At 46.1% G+C, this 14,530-nt stretch overlaps 1 protein-coding gene across 1 annotated transcript in view; it reads right to left on the bottom strand.

Moving 5' to 3' along the window:
- The window catches only part of LOC120235220 (coiled-coil domain-containing protein 162-like), a 57,385-nt gene that overhangs the window by 3,604 nt on the left and 39,251 nt on the right, over window positions 1–14,530 (bottom strand). Inside the window, exons 7-14 of the mRNA XM_039237412.1 lie at window positions 13,648–13,797; window positions 12,704–12,757; window positions 11,915–12,082; window positions 9,643–9,795; window positions 8,808–8,939; window positions 7,808–7,960; window positions 5,932–6,141; window positions 2,153–2,273 (exon numbers count right to left, since the gene is read on the bottom strand). Coding sequence (XP_039093343.1) covers window positions 2,153–2,273; window positions 5,932–6,141; window positions 7,808–7,960; window positions 8,808–8,939; window positions 9,643–9,795; window positions 11,915–12,082; window positions 12,704–12,757; window positions 13,648–13,797 — 1,141 coding nt within the window. The remainder of the gene's footprint in view (window positions 1–2,152; window positions 2,274–5,931; window positions 6,142–7,807; window positions 7,961–8,807; window positions 8,940–9,642; window positions 9,796–11,914; window positions 12,083–12,703; window positions 12,758–13,647; window positions 13,798–14,530) is intronic.

Genomic DNA, 14,530 nt, shown 5'->3' with positions numbered 1-14,530 from the left:
GAGGACAGCGTCTGAAGATCTGAAGGGACCAGGGAGATTTAAAATAGTTGCTGGGAAGAGGAGAGTGAGCTGACCCATCCTCTGCTCCAGGGGAGTGACATGTGAGCAGGCCTTAAGCCCACCAACCATCTTAGTCTCTGGCTTTGTGATTTGTTCAAGTTGGGGCATGTGACCCAAGTCAGCCTGGTCAGGGGCTGATCCTTTTTAACTATCCCATCTCCACACCCATTCCTGCCGTGCGAGCTGGAACAGAGGATGGAAGGTACAGCGGTGGCAGCCATCTTACTTCCCAGGGGGTCACCTCCACTTCCTTTCTGCTCCCAGCATTCTCGGAGCCCACAGGTGCAGACAGAAGTCAGGCCTGGGGAAGTACGTCAGACCTGGATCGAGCGAACTGAAGCTGGTCTACCTCCAAACATTTCATGGTTTTGTCAGCCAACTGATTTCATTTTTTTTTTCCTTAAGCATTTTAAGACCAACTGCACTAGAGCATATTATATAGTTCCTCAGGAGTTGCAAGATCCTAAGGGGATTCCATGCTACTGCCAAGTAAGGAGAGCTTGCTCCTTAAATCTGTTTTTGCTTCTTAAGCTTCTGATGTAGGGGGCAGGTTGGCTGCTGCTATCACTGCTACAGAAAGGAGAGACCTTGGTCACCTCATGCTTTCAGCTGAACAACAGCTGAGAAAGGAGTGGGAACGGCTGACTTCTACCTGGTCACATTAACAGTAGAGCTGTCCCCTTGGAGTGCTGGGTATTAAATAACAGGTGCGACCCAGTGTCTCCCTTTCAGTGAATCTACACATAGGGAGTCACTGCAGTGGGGGACAGGTTGGGACTGGGGCTTAGGAGTAACTTCTAGCTCTGCTTCCTGGGAAGGAGGCTTCTTTTTCACTCCTGCCACATCCCCAGTCCTGGGAATTAGGGTCCTGCCTGCACCCCACACCTGTCTTGTGCCTCACTCTGCTTCTTCTTCATAAATGTGCAGGTGTTGGAGGACATGGAGGGCAGTTTGAAAGGACACATTAGCCTAGAAAGAGGTTAAAAAGATGCCTCGCTGGTGTGCTTGGCTGGCTTAGCCAGCAGAGCAGGGAACTCTTGATCTCAGGGTCCTGAGTTCAAGCCCTACATTGGGTGTAGGGCTTACTTAAATAAATAAAAAGAAATAAAAAATGCTTGGCTAGGCTGGAAGCAGAGGGGCAAGGGAGAGACAGGAAAATCCCATGGAGTGTGGAGAGGAAAGTGACAGGTACAGAACTGCTCGGGGTCAGTGGCCAAAATAGGGCCCTTGGGTACTTTTGAGACTCTTCCTCTTTGGACAGCACAGCTGGGGTGTGGAACCTCACCCAGCGGTCAGGGCCCAGGCAGTAGGCACAGAGACAGCGGGGAGAGCTCTGGGCTTTACCAGCCAGCCCAGCCCTGCTCTCAGCAAACCCAACGTAGCTCCATCTTTGTCTGCTTGGTCTTAGACACTGATCTTTCTGTTTGTGAAAGGCTGTTTCTTATATATATTCAACTGATAAACAGCCAAAAGTAAACATAATGGACATGCAGGGATGAAAGTGTTGAAGTATAGTAACCAACATTTGCACAGTTATTCAGTCCTGGTTGCTGATATTTGATGATATTTTTGATGGTCAGATCAAAAAAGAACTTGGAATTAAATCTTCAACTTACAGGGAAGGAGGCTAGTTTAGAGATACCCTGGGTTTGGCCTCTGCTCCATGTTACGTTGCCGAGAGAGGGCTGTTTTGATTGCCATTTCCACAGCACTCTCCAGGGCCCCAGCGCCCAAGAATCATAATATAGTTTATAAACAACACCTGAGAAACCTAGTCATTGATGTCCTAAGGCGAATGTTCTTTAAATGGTATATTACACCCTCCTGAGACCAGTTTTTATGACTGAAATCTTTTAGTATAGGATGTCAGTATTCCAAGGTGAACTAAAGTGGAAAGTTATGACTGCAAATCAGAATTAAGTTTTATTTATTCATGTATCATTCGTTCATTCATTCATTCATTCACTCAACAGACATCACGGAGCACCTATGCAATAACCACTGGGTTGTTTTCGCTAGTCCATGAGACCCTCCTTCAATTCAGACCCCAGACCTGGGGGTTTGTTCTAGCCAGAGTAGGGGACACACGTACCGCCTGGTGAACTCATCTGGACAGACAATCGCTCAGCATCATTAAGCTGACTTTGTAGCTCTTCTATGCGCTGGAAGGCATCCAGCTTCACGCTGCGTTCCTGGGCAAGCCGGCTTCTCAGCTGAGGGGAAAAGTGCTTAGGAAGCAGAGATGCTTTTTGGTGCACACTTTAGTTCCTGGGGATACTAGGAAAGTGTGGCTCCAGGCCACCCCAGGAATACAAGTCTTCACCCAGTCCTGGTCAGGCTGAACTCAGCCTTCTGAAAATCAAGAGCTCCAGGAAGGCTAAGAACTTAACCAAAGATGAGCAGAGGCAGCCCTTGGACTCCCTTATTACCTTATAATAGCCAGTTTACTCATAAAATTTATATCTTTTATGTTTATTTCACCAGAGGGGAGGGGAAGAGAAGAGGTGAAGAAGGGCCCCCAGTTCACAGAGGGCCTTGTAGGTCAAGCCACGAATTGACCCCAAGGACAGTAGGAAATCCCTGGATAGTTTCAAGCAAAGGAGAGACTTGATCTCTCTCCCAGATCTCTATGCTTAGCTCAGCTCAGCTCCTCATCTGCAGGGATGCCCTGAGCACCATCTCCCAGGCCTTATATAAGGCCCATACTCAGAGGTGAGCTTTTTTTAATGTGTGTTTTTTTTTTTTTTTTACATTTGAGAGAGAGAGAGAGCACATGAGCAGGGGAGGGGCAGAGAAAGGGAGAAAGGGAATCCCAAGTAGTCTCCACACTGTCAGCGTGCTCAATCCCACTAACGGTGAGATCATGACCTGAACACAGATAAGAGCTGAAGGCGCAACCGACTGAGCCACCCAGGTGCCCCAGAGAGGCAATCTTTGTGTTTACTCATGTGGCGCTTGCTAGCACAGCTGACTCATATGGCTGGATCCAAAGTGCACCTCATCTATATAGATGGGAGGTATTTTTCTTTTGAAATTTATTTTTTACTTATATAAATACAAATTCATATAGATTATAAAAAGTGGTTTAATTATAAAAATTATTCAAAAGTATAAAAAAGTAATATGAATATAATTATATCATAAAATTATAAAGTATAAAAAGTTATAATTATAAAAAAGTATTAATAGTAAGGTGGATCAAATAGTGTCCCCCCATTCATAGCCACCTGGAATGTCAAAATGTGATTTTACTTAGAAATAGTCTTTGCAGAGGTTATTAAGTTATGATGAAGTCATACTGGATTAAGAGTGGGCCTTACATACAATGACTGATGCTTTTATAAGAGGGGAGAGTACAGACACACAGAGGGACACATAGGGAGAAGGGCATCGGATGAAGAAGGCAGAGATTGGAGTGATGTAGCTACAAGCCAAGGAATGTCAAGGACTACAGGCAGCCACCACAAGCCAGGAGAGAGGCACAGGACAGACTCTTCCTCAGAGCCCCCAGGAGGAGCCAACGTCTTGATTTCAGGCTTCTTGACTCTTGAACTGTGAGAGAATAAATTTCTGTTGTATTAAGCCATCTAGTTTGCGGTAATTTGTTACAGTAGCCCTAGCTAGCTAATCCACATGCTAATCTCAAAAATTCAGCACACTCTTATCTGCATAACCCAACCAGAAGGCGTGTGAATTCTTGATGCTGTAACCACAGGCCATCTTACAAAAGTTAGAGGGGCAGTTTCTCGTGTGTGCAGATGCTCTCAAGTACTGTAACTTTCAGTAGAAGATCAGATCCCTGGAGTTAGGAAAAACGTCCTAATACAAATTAGGCCAAAGGTCTCTCTATGTACTCAGGGATTGGTGTAGGCTCCACGATCCCCATGGACAAGAAGCGTATCAAAACTTATCATATCAAACTATATCAAACCCTATCAAGAAAAACATTATCAAGACTCCCTGAGCCAGGCTGGGGCTAACTCAGTTTGAAAAATATTAAAAAAGAAAAGAAGCATGCTTAGTAAGGACCTTGTGTTATGTTAGGACCTTATAAAGGACCTCCCCCGCCCCCCACCCCCAACTTCACAGAGGTAGTTGCAGTGATATGCCCAAGATCCCACAACCAATCCAGGTCAATCTGTTTCCAAAAGTACCCACTTTCATATTCCCGGCAAAAAGACATACAGTCCATATCTATCAAGATCTGTGTATTAGTTTCTCTTCTTAGTGCCTCATTCGAATTACCTGACCTAATCCTCCAAAAAATCTCATGAAATGAGGAAACTGTTCTCCACTGTACCAGTGAGGAGACCAAAGCAGAGAGACTACAGATCTAGCCTAAAGTCACACAGTGGAAGTCCCCAGGTTGGGAATCAGGAAGTCTGCTCTAGGGCCTCCTCAAGAACGGGAGGTAGGTGAGGACATTCATTCAGACGGTCAAAATCCGCCCTTGGAACCGGAGGTTGGAGACGGACTAAAGAAGTGACTGTAGGTCGCAGGGGCTCTTGCTGGCTGAGGGTAGATTGCTAGTTGGTAGGAAGTGAGACCATAAGCCCAGGAGCTGCCAGCAGAGGTGGAGGGTGGTTTAGAAACAGCCAGTGATTGTTTTGACATATATTCACAAAAGACGTGTATTTGTTGAGAGAAGCCTCAAAATATTTTTGACTACTTTTAGAATCTCTGCTGTTAGACAAAAATTAGCTATTCACTAGAGAGGAGTTTGAGAGACGAACTCCTTATTTTTGTGGTGGTTTTTAGAAAAGCATAATTTGAAAGATAGATATGTGACACCAAATTTTTCCAAGGATTCAAGTCATAGTTTCGTTTGTCATAAAATAAATGTGAAGTTCTAATTTTTCTTTTATTCTAAAGCTACTCACTTTCGCTCCATTTCTCCAAAAATATTTTCTCTAGCACTGCCTCAATTCAATTTTTATTCTCTTAAAATTTTTGTCTTTGTTTTTGTAGACTTCTCCCCATTGATCTCCTCCTTGAGCACTTGAAACATTTGGCTAATGATTTAATTTTTAAAAATTTTTAAAAAATGGTTTTATTTATTTTTGAGAGAGAGACAGAGACAGAGAGAGAGACAGAATCTGAAGCAGGCTCCAGGCTCTGGGACCGATGCAGGGCTTGAACTCACGAGCCGTGAGGTCATGACCTGAGCGGAAGTTGGATGTTCAACTGACTGAGCCACCCAGGCACCCCGGCCAATGATTTAATTCAACTTCTCAACTTCTGTTTCCTAGTATCTCTGGTGAATTAATTAAGTGACTTATTCCTCCAGTGAACACATGAGAAGTGCCTTTTCCGGAAGGTGCCATTTCTTTTGCCTTCTGTATTGGATTACATTCTGTGCTCTCCTGTGTTGGAACTTGCATTAATCCACATCTACATCTACTGTTTCCTCCTCTTTTTTTTTTCTTTTCTTGCTGTAGGGGTATATTTAAGAAAAATCTATTGTGTCTGGAAATCACTTTTGCTTTCCCTTTTTGTCTCTAAAGTTCCAGAAACTCCTTGAATAAAATCCTCTTGTAATAGCTTTCATAATCCTTGCTGCTTTTCCAGATTACAGTTGGAATTTTCTAAAGGATTCCCTAGCTCAGAAATTGTAGCCAGATGGAAATGTTTCCCACGTGGGTGCTAAAGGTGCCAAGATTGCGGGCCTTGAGGCAGTCAAGCCGTCCTCTCTCACCAAGGGCAGCCCAAGCATCACCCAGTGTGGGCATAAATATCTCCATTTTCCTGTGGGCCTAGAAATGACAAAGGTGGAGGCCACCAGAGGCATAGAGAAGGCCAGAAGAAGGGCCCAGCTCTGGCTGGTGCACCCCAATTGGCTTTCAAGTGGCTGCTACCTCCCACTGGAGTTACCTGTCGGAGTTCTGCCTGAGTTCTCCTCTGCTGAAGCTGGCCCAGTTTCGAAGCCCTCTCAGCCTCTTCAGTAAGGAGCTGCAGGTGCTGGTCCTTTTGCTGCACATCTTCCAAGAGCTTCTCCATGCCGGAGGTCTTCATTAGATCCAGCTGCTGCCGGTGACGAGCTTCCTGGGTCACTCTGTGTTGCAGCTCTCTCAGCAATTGAGCCTGTGGTAGGAAAAGGCCAAGGGAAACGAAGAAAGGACAGAATCTTTCTTCTCACCAAAAGGCAGAGAAGAAGTTGCCCAGCACAGTAGCGGTCCCCTCCAGTAGGGCCCAGGGGCACAACTCTGTGGAATATTCCTGGGCTCTGGATAATAGTGGTTCTGTTTGGGCTGGCAGGCAGCAAGACTACCCCAGGGTCTAGGCCAGCTTGGCCTGTACTGTAAGCCCTGAGGCAATAGTGGGGGAAGGAGGGGGCAAAAGAAACAAACAGCAAAAGCCAGGCAAGTGGTAATGCCACCGTACAATACCAGGTCAAGTAATTTGGTCTTTAAATGCCCAGATTTGATGATAGCATGTATGTTAGTTAACTTGCTAACTACATAGTTATATCTGTCACCAACTACATTTGCCTTGTCATTGAGCATTTATCATGAGACAGCAGGCAAAGGTCATCCTGGGGAGAAGGGGGTGATGTAATACAAAGCAGTGAGTGGAGAAGGGAGGTTCTAATCTTGCCTGTGTTTTGACTTCCAAAATAGCTTTGGGGAAGCCAGGCTCCAGATGGTTAATGAAGGAAAAACACAGTGATGATTTGGTTCTGTTTTGAAATTTTTCTAATCAGGAGCACCATAAGTACCAGATGGCCGATCCTCAATTATAATACTAATACTAATAATATTTGTATGGTGATGTTACAGTTTACATAATTATACTCCATCTTTCACTTGGTGCACAATAATGGAGGGCGTAGGGTCCAAAAGGAACAAATTATATGTCATGATTTAAATATGCCCAGATTTCCCAGCCTCTTATTTAAACTGAACTCTTCTCTTTCTAAACCCAGGGTCTTTCTGGGGCACCTGGATGGCTCAGCCAGTTAAGAGTCTGAGTCTTGGTTTCAGGTCGGGTCCTGATTTCACAGTTCGTGGATTTGAGCCCCGCATCAGGCTCTGTGCTGACAGCAGGGAGCCTGCTTGGGATTCTCTCTCTACCTCTCTGTCTCTCTCTCTCTCCTCTTTCTTTCTCTCTCAATAAACAAATAAATAAACTTAAAAAAAAGATACAAAACTGTTAAGAGAAATAAAAATAAGAACAGTAAACCTAGGGTCTTTCTTCATTCTTTCTCAGAGAGTTAGCACAGTTATTAACATAAACTTGGAAACGCCTTTATTTTGGTGCCTGCCCCCATTGAGCAGCGGTTACTTCTGAAATTCTGACTTAGTAGGGGTGGGTCATCGGGAAAGAACACAGATTTCCTCTGGGGAAGAATGCTGATGGCTAGGCCACGCTTCTCGCACAGAAGGTCGCTAGTGATGGAAAGCATGCTTGGAGATGAAAGGACTATGTCTAAGACAGAGGCCTACCACCCAAGATGCCCTCTAGGCAAAAAGATCCTCTGAGAAACATAGACACATACACACTACACGAAGGGTAGTGGTATTTCATTATCTTGGCCAACTTTCGGCCCCTCTCCTTGGTGTCTAGGCTAGAAAGGAGGCAGAAGGGAAGCTGAGGCCATCTTTCTCTGGCAGCGCCATCTGCTCGGCCTCAGCCCTGGAGTTCCGGTGACTGCTGCAGGTGGCAGGGTGCTGCTTCCGGGTCCACAGTCACCTTTGCAGAGCGAGTTCGAGGGAGGGAGGGAGGAAGAAGGGTTCTGGGGCTCAGATACCTGGCTATCCTGCTGCTTGCGCATCCTAGTGTTGTGGGCCTGAGCCCTGGCCAGGGCCTGCCGTAGGGCCCCTAGCTGCTGATGAAATAAAACCGCTTCTTGCTCTGCCATCAGCTTGATGCTCGAACACTCTTTTTTACTTTGCATAGCTTCCTGTGAGCAGCCCAAACACAGTAAGATAGGAAATAAGTTTCCTTTCCATAGTTTCCATTTCACAAGAGTCTAAACCACTTCATTATCCATTGTTTTTAAAAACTTCCGGTAGAGGGGTGCCAGGTGGCTCACTTGGCTCAGGTCATGATCTCATGCTTCTGAGTTCGAGCTCCAGGTCAGGCTCACTGCTGTAACATTGTCCAAGCCTGCTTTGGATCCTCTGTTTCCCTCTCTGCCCCTCCCCGACTCATGTTCTTATTTTCTCTCCCTCAAAATAAATAAACATTTTTTTTTAAAAAACCACTTCCGGTAGAAAGAAGCTCTGGTCACTGGCTCTGTGTCCTCCCTGAAGAACAGTGTGACAGAGCAAATAGGGACTTTCAGAAACACTAAGTGAAAGTTTCCAAACCACTCTTTCTATGTGCTTTGGTTTCAATTTGCCTTGAAATAGATTTTCCACTTATTTTGTTACTTCATTTTCCTCAGATAATCATGTCTGAAACTCAAAGGTTTGCAGTGTTTTGATGAAGCTGCCTCAAGCCCTAGGTGACGTCTCCCCTCCATCTTTCCCCTTTTTCGTGCTAGACTCTGTTCTCCCGTTTGCTTCTTTGCCGTTGGCTTCTGGCTCTTTCCTATTTCGCTGGGGGCTCTGACATTGCCACTTCCCTGGAAAACTCCCAGACTGTCGGATCCTTTAAGATGGTTGGTCTTGCCACCCGACACCAGGACACAGGCACAGCCTCTGACCAGGAAGGCCAGCCCGCCCTCCGCCTTGTCAGTCACTCCCTGTTGCGCGGGTGGGCGGGGCCTCCGCGGGTGGGCGGGGCCTCCCATCCCTGCCGCTCACCTTCTCTGCCCTGTGCAGCTGGGCCTGGAGGCGAGCCCGCTGCACAGCCAGCCTCCAGAGGCCCAGGCTCCTCACTTTGCACACCAGGGCAGCCAGGCGACAGTTGTCCTGCTCCAAGGTCTGCAGCTGCTCCTGCTGAGAAAGGCTTGCTTTCAGAAAAGGCTGCCCCCATGGGAAGGGCACAGATCCTGACATTCGAAACGGGACTTGGGGCACCTGGGTGGCTCAGTCTTTTTTTTTTTTTTTTTTTTTTTTTTTTTTTTTTTTTGAAAGAAAGTGAAAGTGCAAGCGGGGGAGGGGCAGAGAAAGCGAGGAGAGAGAGAATCCTATGCCAGCTCCATACTGCTAGCACAGAGCCCTGGGGTGGTGAGTGGGGAGGGTTGATCTCACAAACTGTAGGATCATGACCTGAGTGGAAATGTGGAAATCAAGAGTCAAAAGAGTTGGGCGCTTAATCTACTGAGCCACCAAGGCGCCCCAAGCGTCTGACTCTTGATTTTGGCTCAGGTCATGATCTCACAGTCTCTGAGTTTGAGCCCTGTGTCAGGCTCTGTGCTGGAAGTAAAGAGCCTGCTTGGGATTCTCTCTTTCTCTCTCTGCCCCTCTCACTTACATTCTCTTCCTCCTCCCCCCTCCCCCCCCACACTAAATAAAAACTTTAAAAAGAAACGTGCCTTCCAGAGGATGACACAAAAATGTGAGCCCCCGTGCTCTTTTTAAGTGTCTGATGCAATGCTTTCTCAGGGAAACCAGGCTGGAATGCATACAGACTGAGCTGTGCGGTCAGATGCTGGGATGAAATGCTGATATCCTATCGCTAAATGAAATCACGTACTTTGGCTGCGTTTTCTTTCATTCCTTCATCAGGTCTGGCAGAGCCCCATTTTTTCTTTAGGCCCTTCATATTGTCAATCCCTTCTGTTCTTACTTCGCGGATGAGCTCACACACTTTCTGGATCAAATTAATCTGATTCTCATCCAGTTTTTCCTGCAAATTGCAGACTCAAGTTCAGGAAGGGCAGTGGAGGAAGAGTCATTTTGCTTTCTAAAACCCAACTTTCAGAAATGATTTCACATGAAAAAAAAAATCGTCTCCCCTATTATTCCATCTGGTATTACGTGGAAGTCTCCCTAGCAGCCCCTTTACTATTGCCTTCAGTCTACAAGACTTCATCAGATGGACCCTACATGTCTTAGAGCCTAAGTTACCAGATGCCAAGTTAAGTTGAGTGGATAGAAGAGTGGAAGGTCACAGGTGGAAAACTGAATCACTCCTCCTCGCCCAGAAGGTTACTTGAGAATTTGAACCTAGGGATTTTTGCAATCAGGTTGACTTAGCAGAATCTGACCAGATAAAACACTATATAGATGAACCACTAATGAATGAATGAGCATTAAAAATACAGTAGAAGAGGGGCGCCTGGGTGGCTTAGTCGGTTAAGCATCCGACTTTCGCTTAGGTCATGATCTCGCGGTTCGTGGGTTCGAGCCCTGCATCGGGCTCTGTGCTGACTGCCGGCTCAGAGCCTGGAGCCTATTTCAGAGTCTGTGTCTCCCTCTCTCTCTCTGACCCTCCCCTGCTCACGCTGTCTCTCTCTCTCTCTCTCTCCTAGAAATAAATAAAAATATTAAAAAAAAATACAGTAGAAGAAGGAATCACGCTGGCTACTTTCCCATTTCAGTTCCAGCAGAAGTCTCATTATGAAATAGCTTGTTATAAATGGCTTATGGATAAACGGCTTGTGGTGGAATGGCTTGATCATTGCTAAGTACAACTACAGACCCAGCATCCTTGGGTGAGAGGTGAGAGTTGGGTGTCCTCTCATCTCTGAACCACTTCCCTGGAGAGGAAAGCAGGGAAGATAGTGCCCAGCTGGGCAGCCATGGCAGGAAGTCTGGCTGCCGGCCACATAGCGGAAGCTTCACCACCTACTTAGGAGCCTGGGGTAGAACAGGAATTCTCTGCTTCGGGTGGCCTGTGGAAATAGTTTAGCCTGGGAGAAGAAGAGAATCGACTTTCTGTCTAGGAATCTGGCATAAGTTAAAAAAAAAATAAGAAAATTTTCAATAATTTCATACCCGGAAGATGACTTGGCAAATTCCAGACTTCACTGTCTGTTCATCCCTCTCCTGCAATACCAGGCCCAATGCATTTTAGTTTCGATTCTTTAATATTTGTAAGCCCTTATGTTTTACAGATCCTTCAAAAGTGAAGAGGAATCTCCAGTCCTCTCTGGAATAGCCAGGCCAAGGCAGAGCACTGGTGGATACTCCTGTCAATGTAACAACTTCAGGGACCTGGAATCCCCCAGGAGAGACAGCCAAGTTAGGACCCATTTGGGACTGGCCCTGGGAAACATCAATAGCAGGAGAGGGCTTGGATTTGTAGTGAAATTAGCAGTATTGGGGCAGCTGGACCAGGCTCTATGATGGCCCATTTTAGGCATGGGGCCTCCATCTTACAGCTGCTTAGACATCAAAAGAAAGTGACAGGCTTCCACAGTGCCATGGGCACATGGGCACCCTATCACTCCTATTCTGGGTGGACCTTCACTGACAGGTCAGGAGCTGCCTGACACTGGACATGAGAGAAAGGCTGGTGTGCATTTGAAGGGTGGAAAAAATCACTGAAAGCTAATTCAAATTCTGAATCTGTCCAGTGAGCTTTCAGGATGCGCCCGTTGCTACCTATACACTGGGTCTGGCCTGGCTTAGGGCACTGCACTCTCCTGTTTGGACGGTCACACTCCATAGACAAAACAGTGATATTAACTGTTTGCAGGTTTTAGAGAAGACACACTCCCCCACCCCAACCTGTCTTTCACAGCAATCAGATGGCAACAATGGCCCTTGGCAGCAGAGTGAGGAAAAGAGCAAATATCTAAATTATCTAAAATTCAGTGTTTACAGTGGTAAAATAATGAGAACCTATTGCTGACCCCCTGTCTGTAGCAAACACTTAGAACCAGAGAATTCTTGGGCCCAACAGGCTCTTGTTACCACAAAGCCCATTCTGTCATCGTGACCAGTCTGTGTGCAGCAGCTGTGGAGGTCATTAACACTCAGTTCCCACAGGACTGCCCAGACGTCCGACACAGGTCACTTACTTTTATGTGTAAACATGTCACAAACAGAGCCTGGACTAATGCTTCATATTCTTCTTGGACTTCTTTTCTAATCTGCTTTTTGAGATTCAGATTTTCTTCTTCAAGATCTGTGAGTCGAGCTCTCAGAGCAGTGATTTCCATGATCATATTATGACTGAGCTCTGCAACCTAAGAGCAGAAATAGTTTTTTTAATGGAAAATAACTCAAGAATTCCAAACTGCCAGTACAAAATAGTTTTGTATATCAACGTCCAATTTGCTCTCCTACCTTGAAGCTAATGAAAGAGGTGAACATCCTGTTGTACAAATATGGGTGGCAGAATTGAAGGTTGGTTTACGGGTCTCAGAGCAGTGCCAGACATATAATAGGTATTCAATAAATGGTTTCCTATTATATGACCCCAGAAGAGACACACTTAAGCACTTTTTAATGGGATAAAATACTTCTACTGTCTTGGTCTCCATTTGCAAACTGGACTTTCTTGACACCTCAGCCTCAATACCTCTTCTTTGGGAAAAAAGTCCCCTGCTCCAAGCCAAAAATAGCAAGAAAAATAAAAGTCAAAGCAATAAAAAAGAACAAAAACCATCAAAAAACTAAGAAAAAGAAAGCCCTTATTGCTTAAAAAGCGAAAGCACACTCCTTAGGTGTTTCTGCAGTGGATCATAATTGATGGGCCTTCTACAGGGCACCAGAAAATAATACTCGGAAGTTCCCTGTCTGGCTCCTGCTGAGATTGTGGATTTGTGAGATGGAAAAGAGAATCTTTTTGGAAATAACTGACTTACCTGACCAGCATTGCCTTCAGGAGGACCTGAACCTCTTCGTATCATATCTAATTCCTGAGGAGGACAAAAGAGTGCACAACCAAACTCAACCATTTGTTCTTCCAAACATGGCTCAGTTCAGGACAGCAGGCTCCAGATACCTCCTATTATGTGTTAATGGAGTTTCATTCTGAGATCCTACAGTTCCTCCTGGAGCCAGACCTGCACTTGTTGCCCCAGTGGACTTTAGGACACCCAACAGGAGATCAAAAGACAGGATGAATTTTCAGGTGTCCACACGAATGCAGAAGACTTGGCTATGTGGATAAGCTAAACTTGGGGGTGAAGCCAAGACTCAACTGATATTTGAATGTTTCATTTGATTTTTTTTTCCAGACTTTTGCACTTTTCTTAGGTGAAAAGTAAAATTACACGGAACCTCTGAAGCAATCCCTTTTAAAATGGTGTGCAATTAAGACAGGAGAAGTGACTCTTGCATCCCACCAGTGGGATCTCATTTTAAGGAAGTCTCATCAGTGAGACCCATGAGGTGCATCCTGAAGACAGAGTTTACTCAAGGATCCGTAATTCTCTGCTAGACCAGGAACAGCACAAGGTACTTTGGGTTTGCTGAGGTGGGAAGGTCAGTTATGCATCTTCCCTGAGGAAGGGAAGGGTGAGGGGGTGGGGGTGATGACCAGGTCCTTTGTCACTAACTTTTTATATTCTCCACTAGACACCTCCAAAGTACACAACCCAGGGCTGCTGGGCCATCACCCTTGCAGCTGAACATACCAGACCCTAAGAAAATGAGCCAGTGATAAGAGACGTCAGAGAGTACCGTTCACTCTCAGTTCTTGCCTAGGAACACCTCCCTACCCTCTGTTCTATTCTCTTCAGAGGGGTTACCAGGCCTCCCTATCCACACACTCCCCATCACACTTCCTGCCTCTCTGGGAACGTACTTGTTCTCTCTGGCAGAGCTTATGCCTAGCATGCTCCAACACGTGCTCATAAAACATGGAGTAGCTCTCGAAGTTGCTGCGTTCTCTTGCCATCACATCACAACCCAGGGAAAGGAAGCAGGCCTCGAGGTGCTCTTTCTTGAAAGTGATCTGAAAAGGAAGGGAAATCATTCACAGCAGCTCCAGCAGGACAGCTGCACCGGGCCAGGGCTCATGGCACATGCTGCCTTGGCTCACAGACCCGGGTCTAGTTCTCCATAGAAAAACACGGGCTCTAGCCTTCCAAGTCTCTCTTTTGAGTCTGCTCTTAGTATTTGCAGGGCAGGGACAAGAGTACAAACGGAGGACAAAGCTGCTCGAGGCCACGCTTTCTTGAGAAGCGTTTGTGTTGTGTGGAAACTGCAGACATCCTGGATCGGTGGGTCCTTTGACCTCGAGTAAAGGGACACAAAGCCCTTAGTAGTTTGTCTGACAGTGAGAAGAGCTCAGGACGGCTGCCGAAGACCCCGGGTCAGCGCCTAGATGCAGGTCTTGCAAAATAATTAGAATCTTAAAAAAGGGAGACTGGGGAGGACACACAAAGAGGCATGAGAAACAGCTCAGAGGAAGTGCTGGCAAAGAGAAATTGCACCCAACAGAGTTAAACAGATTACCTACCATCAACCATGGTTCAGAAGTACATGATCCCTCTCACTTATCGTCATAAAAGAGAGGGCAAGATGGCGGAGAAGTAAGGCGCTCCGTACTTGCACTCGCGCCCATACATCACACAGAAAAGATCTGAAGCCATTGGAAACCTTACAAAACCTGAGAGATTGGGAGAAAAAGGACGCAGAATCCACTGAGAGAGCCTTCTAACCGGGCTCGGGCTCAGAACACCCTG

Source organism: Hyaena hyaena, unplaced genomic scaffold (genome assembly GCF_003009895.1).
Source record: "Hyaena hyaena isolate Hyena2069 unplaced genomic scaffold, ASM300989v1 scaffold_123, whole genome shotgun sequence".
NCBI lineage: Eukaryota > Metazoa > Chordata > Mammalia > Carnivora > Hyaenidae > Hyaena > Hyaena hyaena.
Note: the sequence above shows the minus strand (reverse complement) of the source record. Positions and strands in the feature narration are given on the sequence as shown.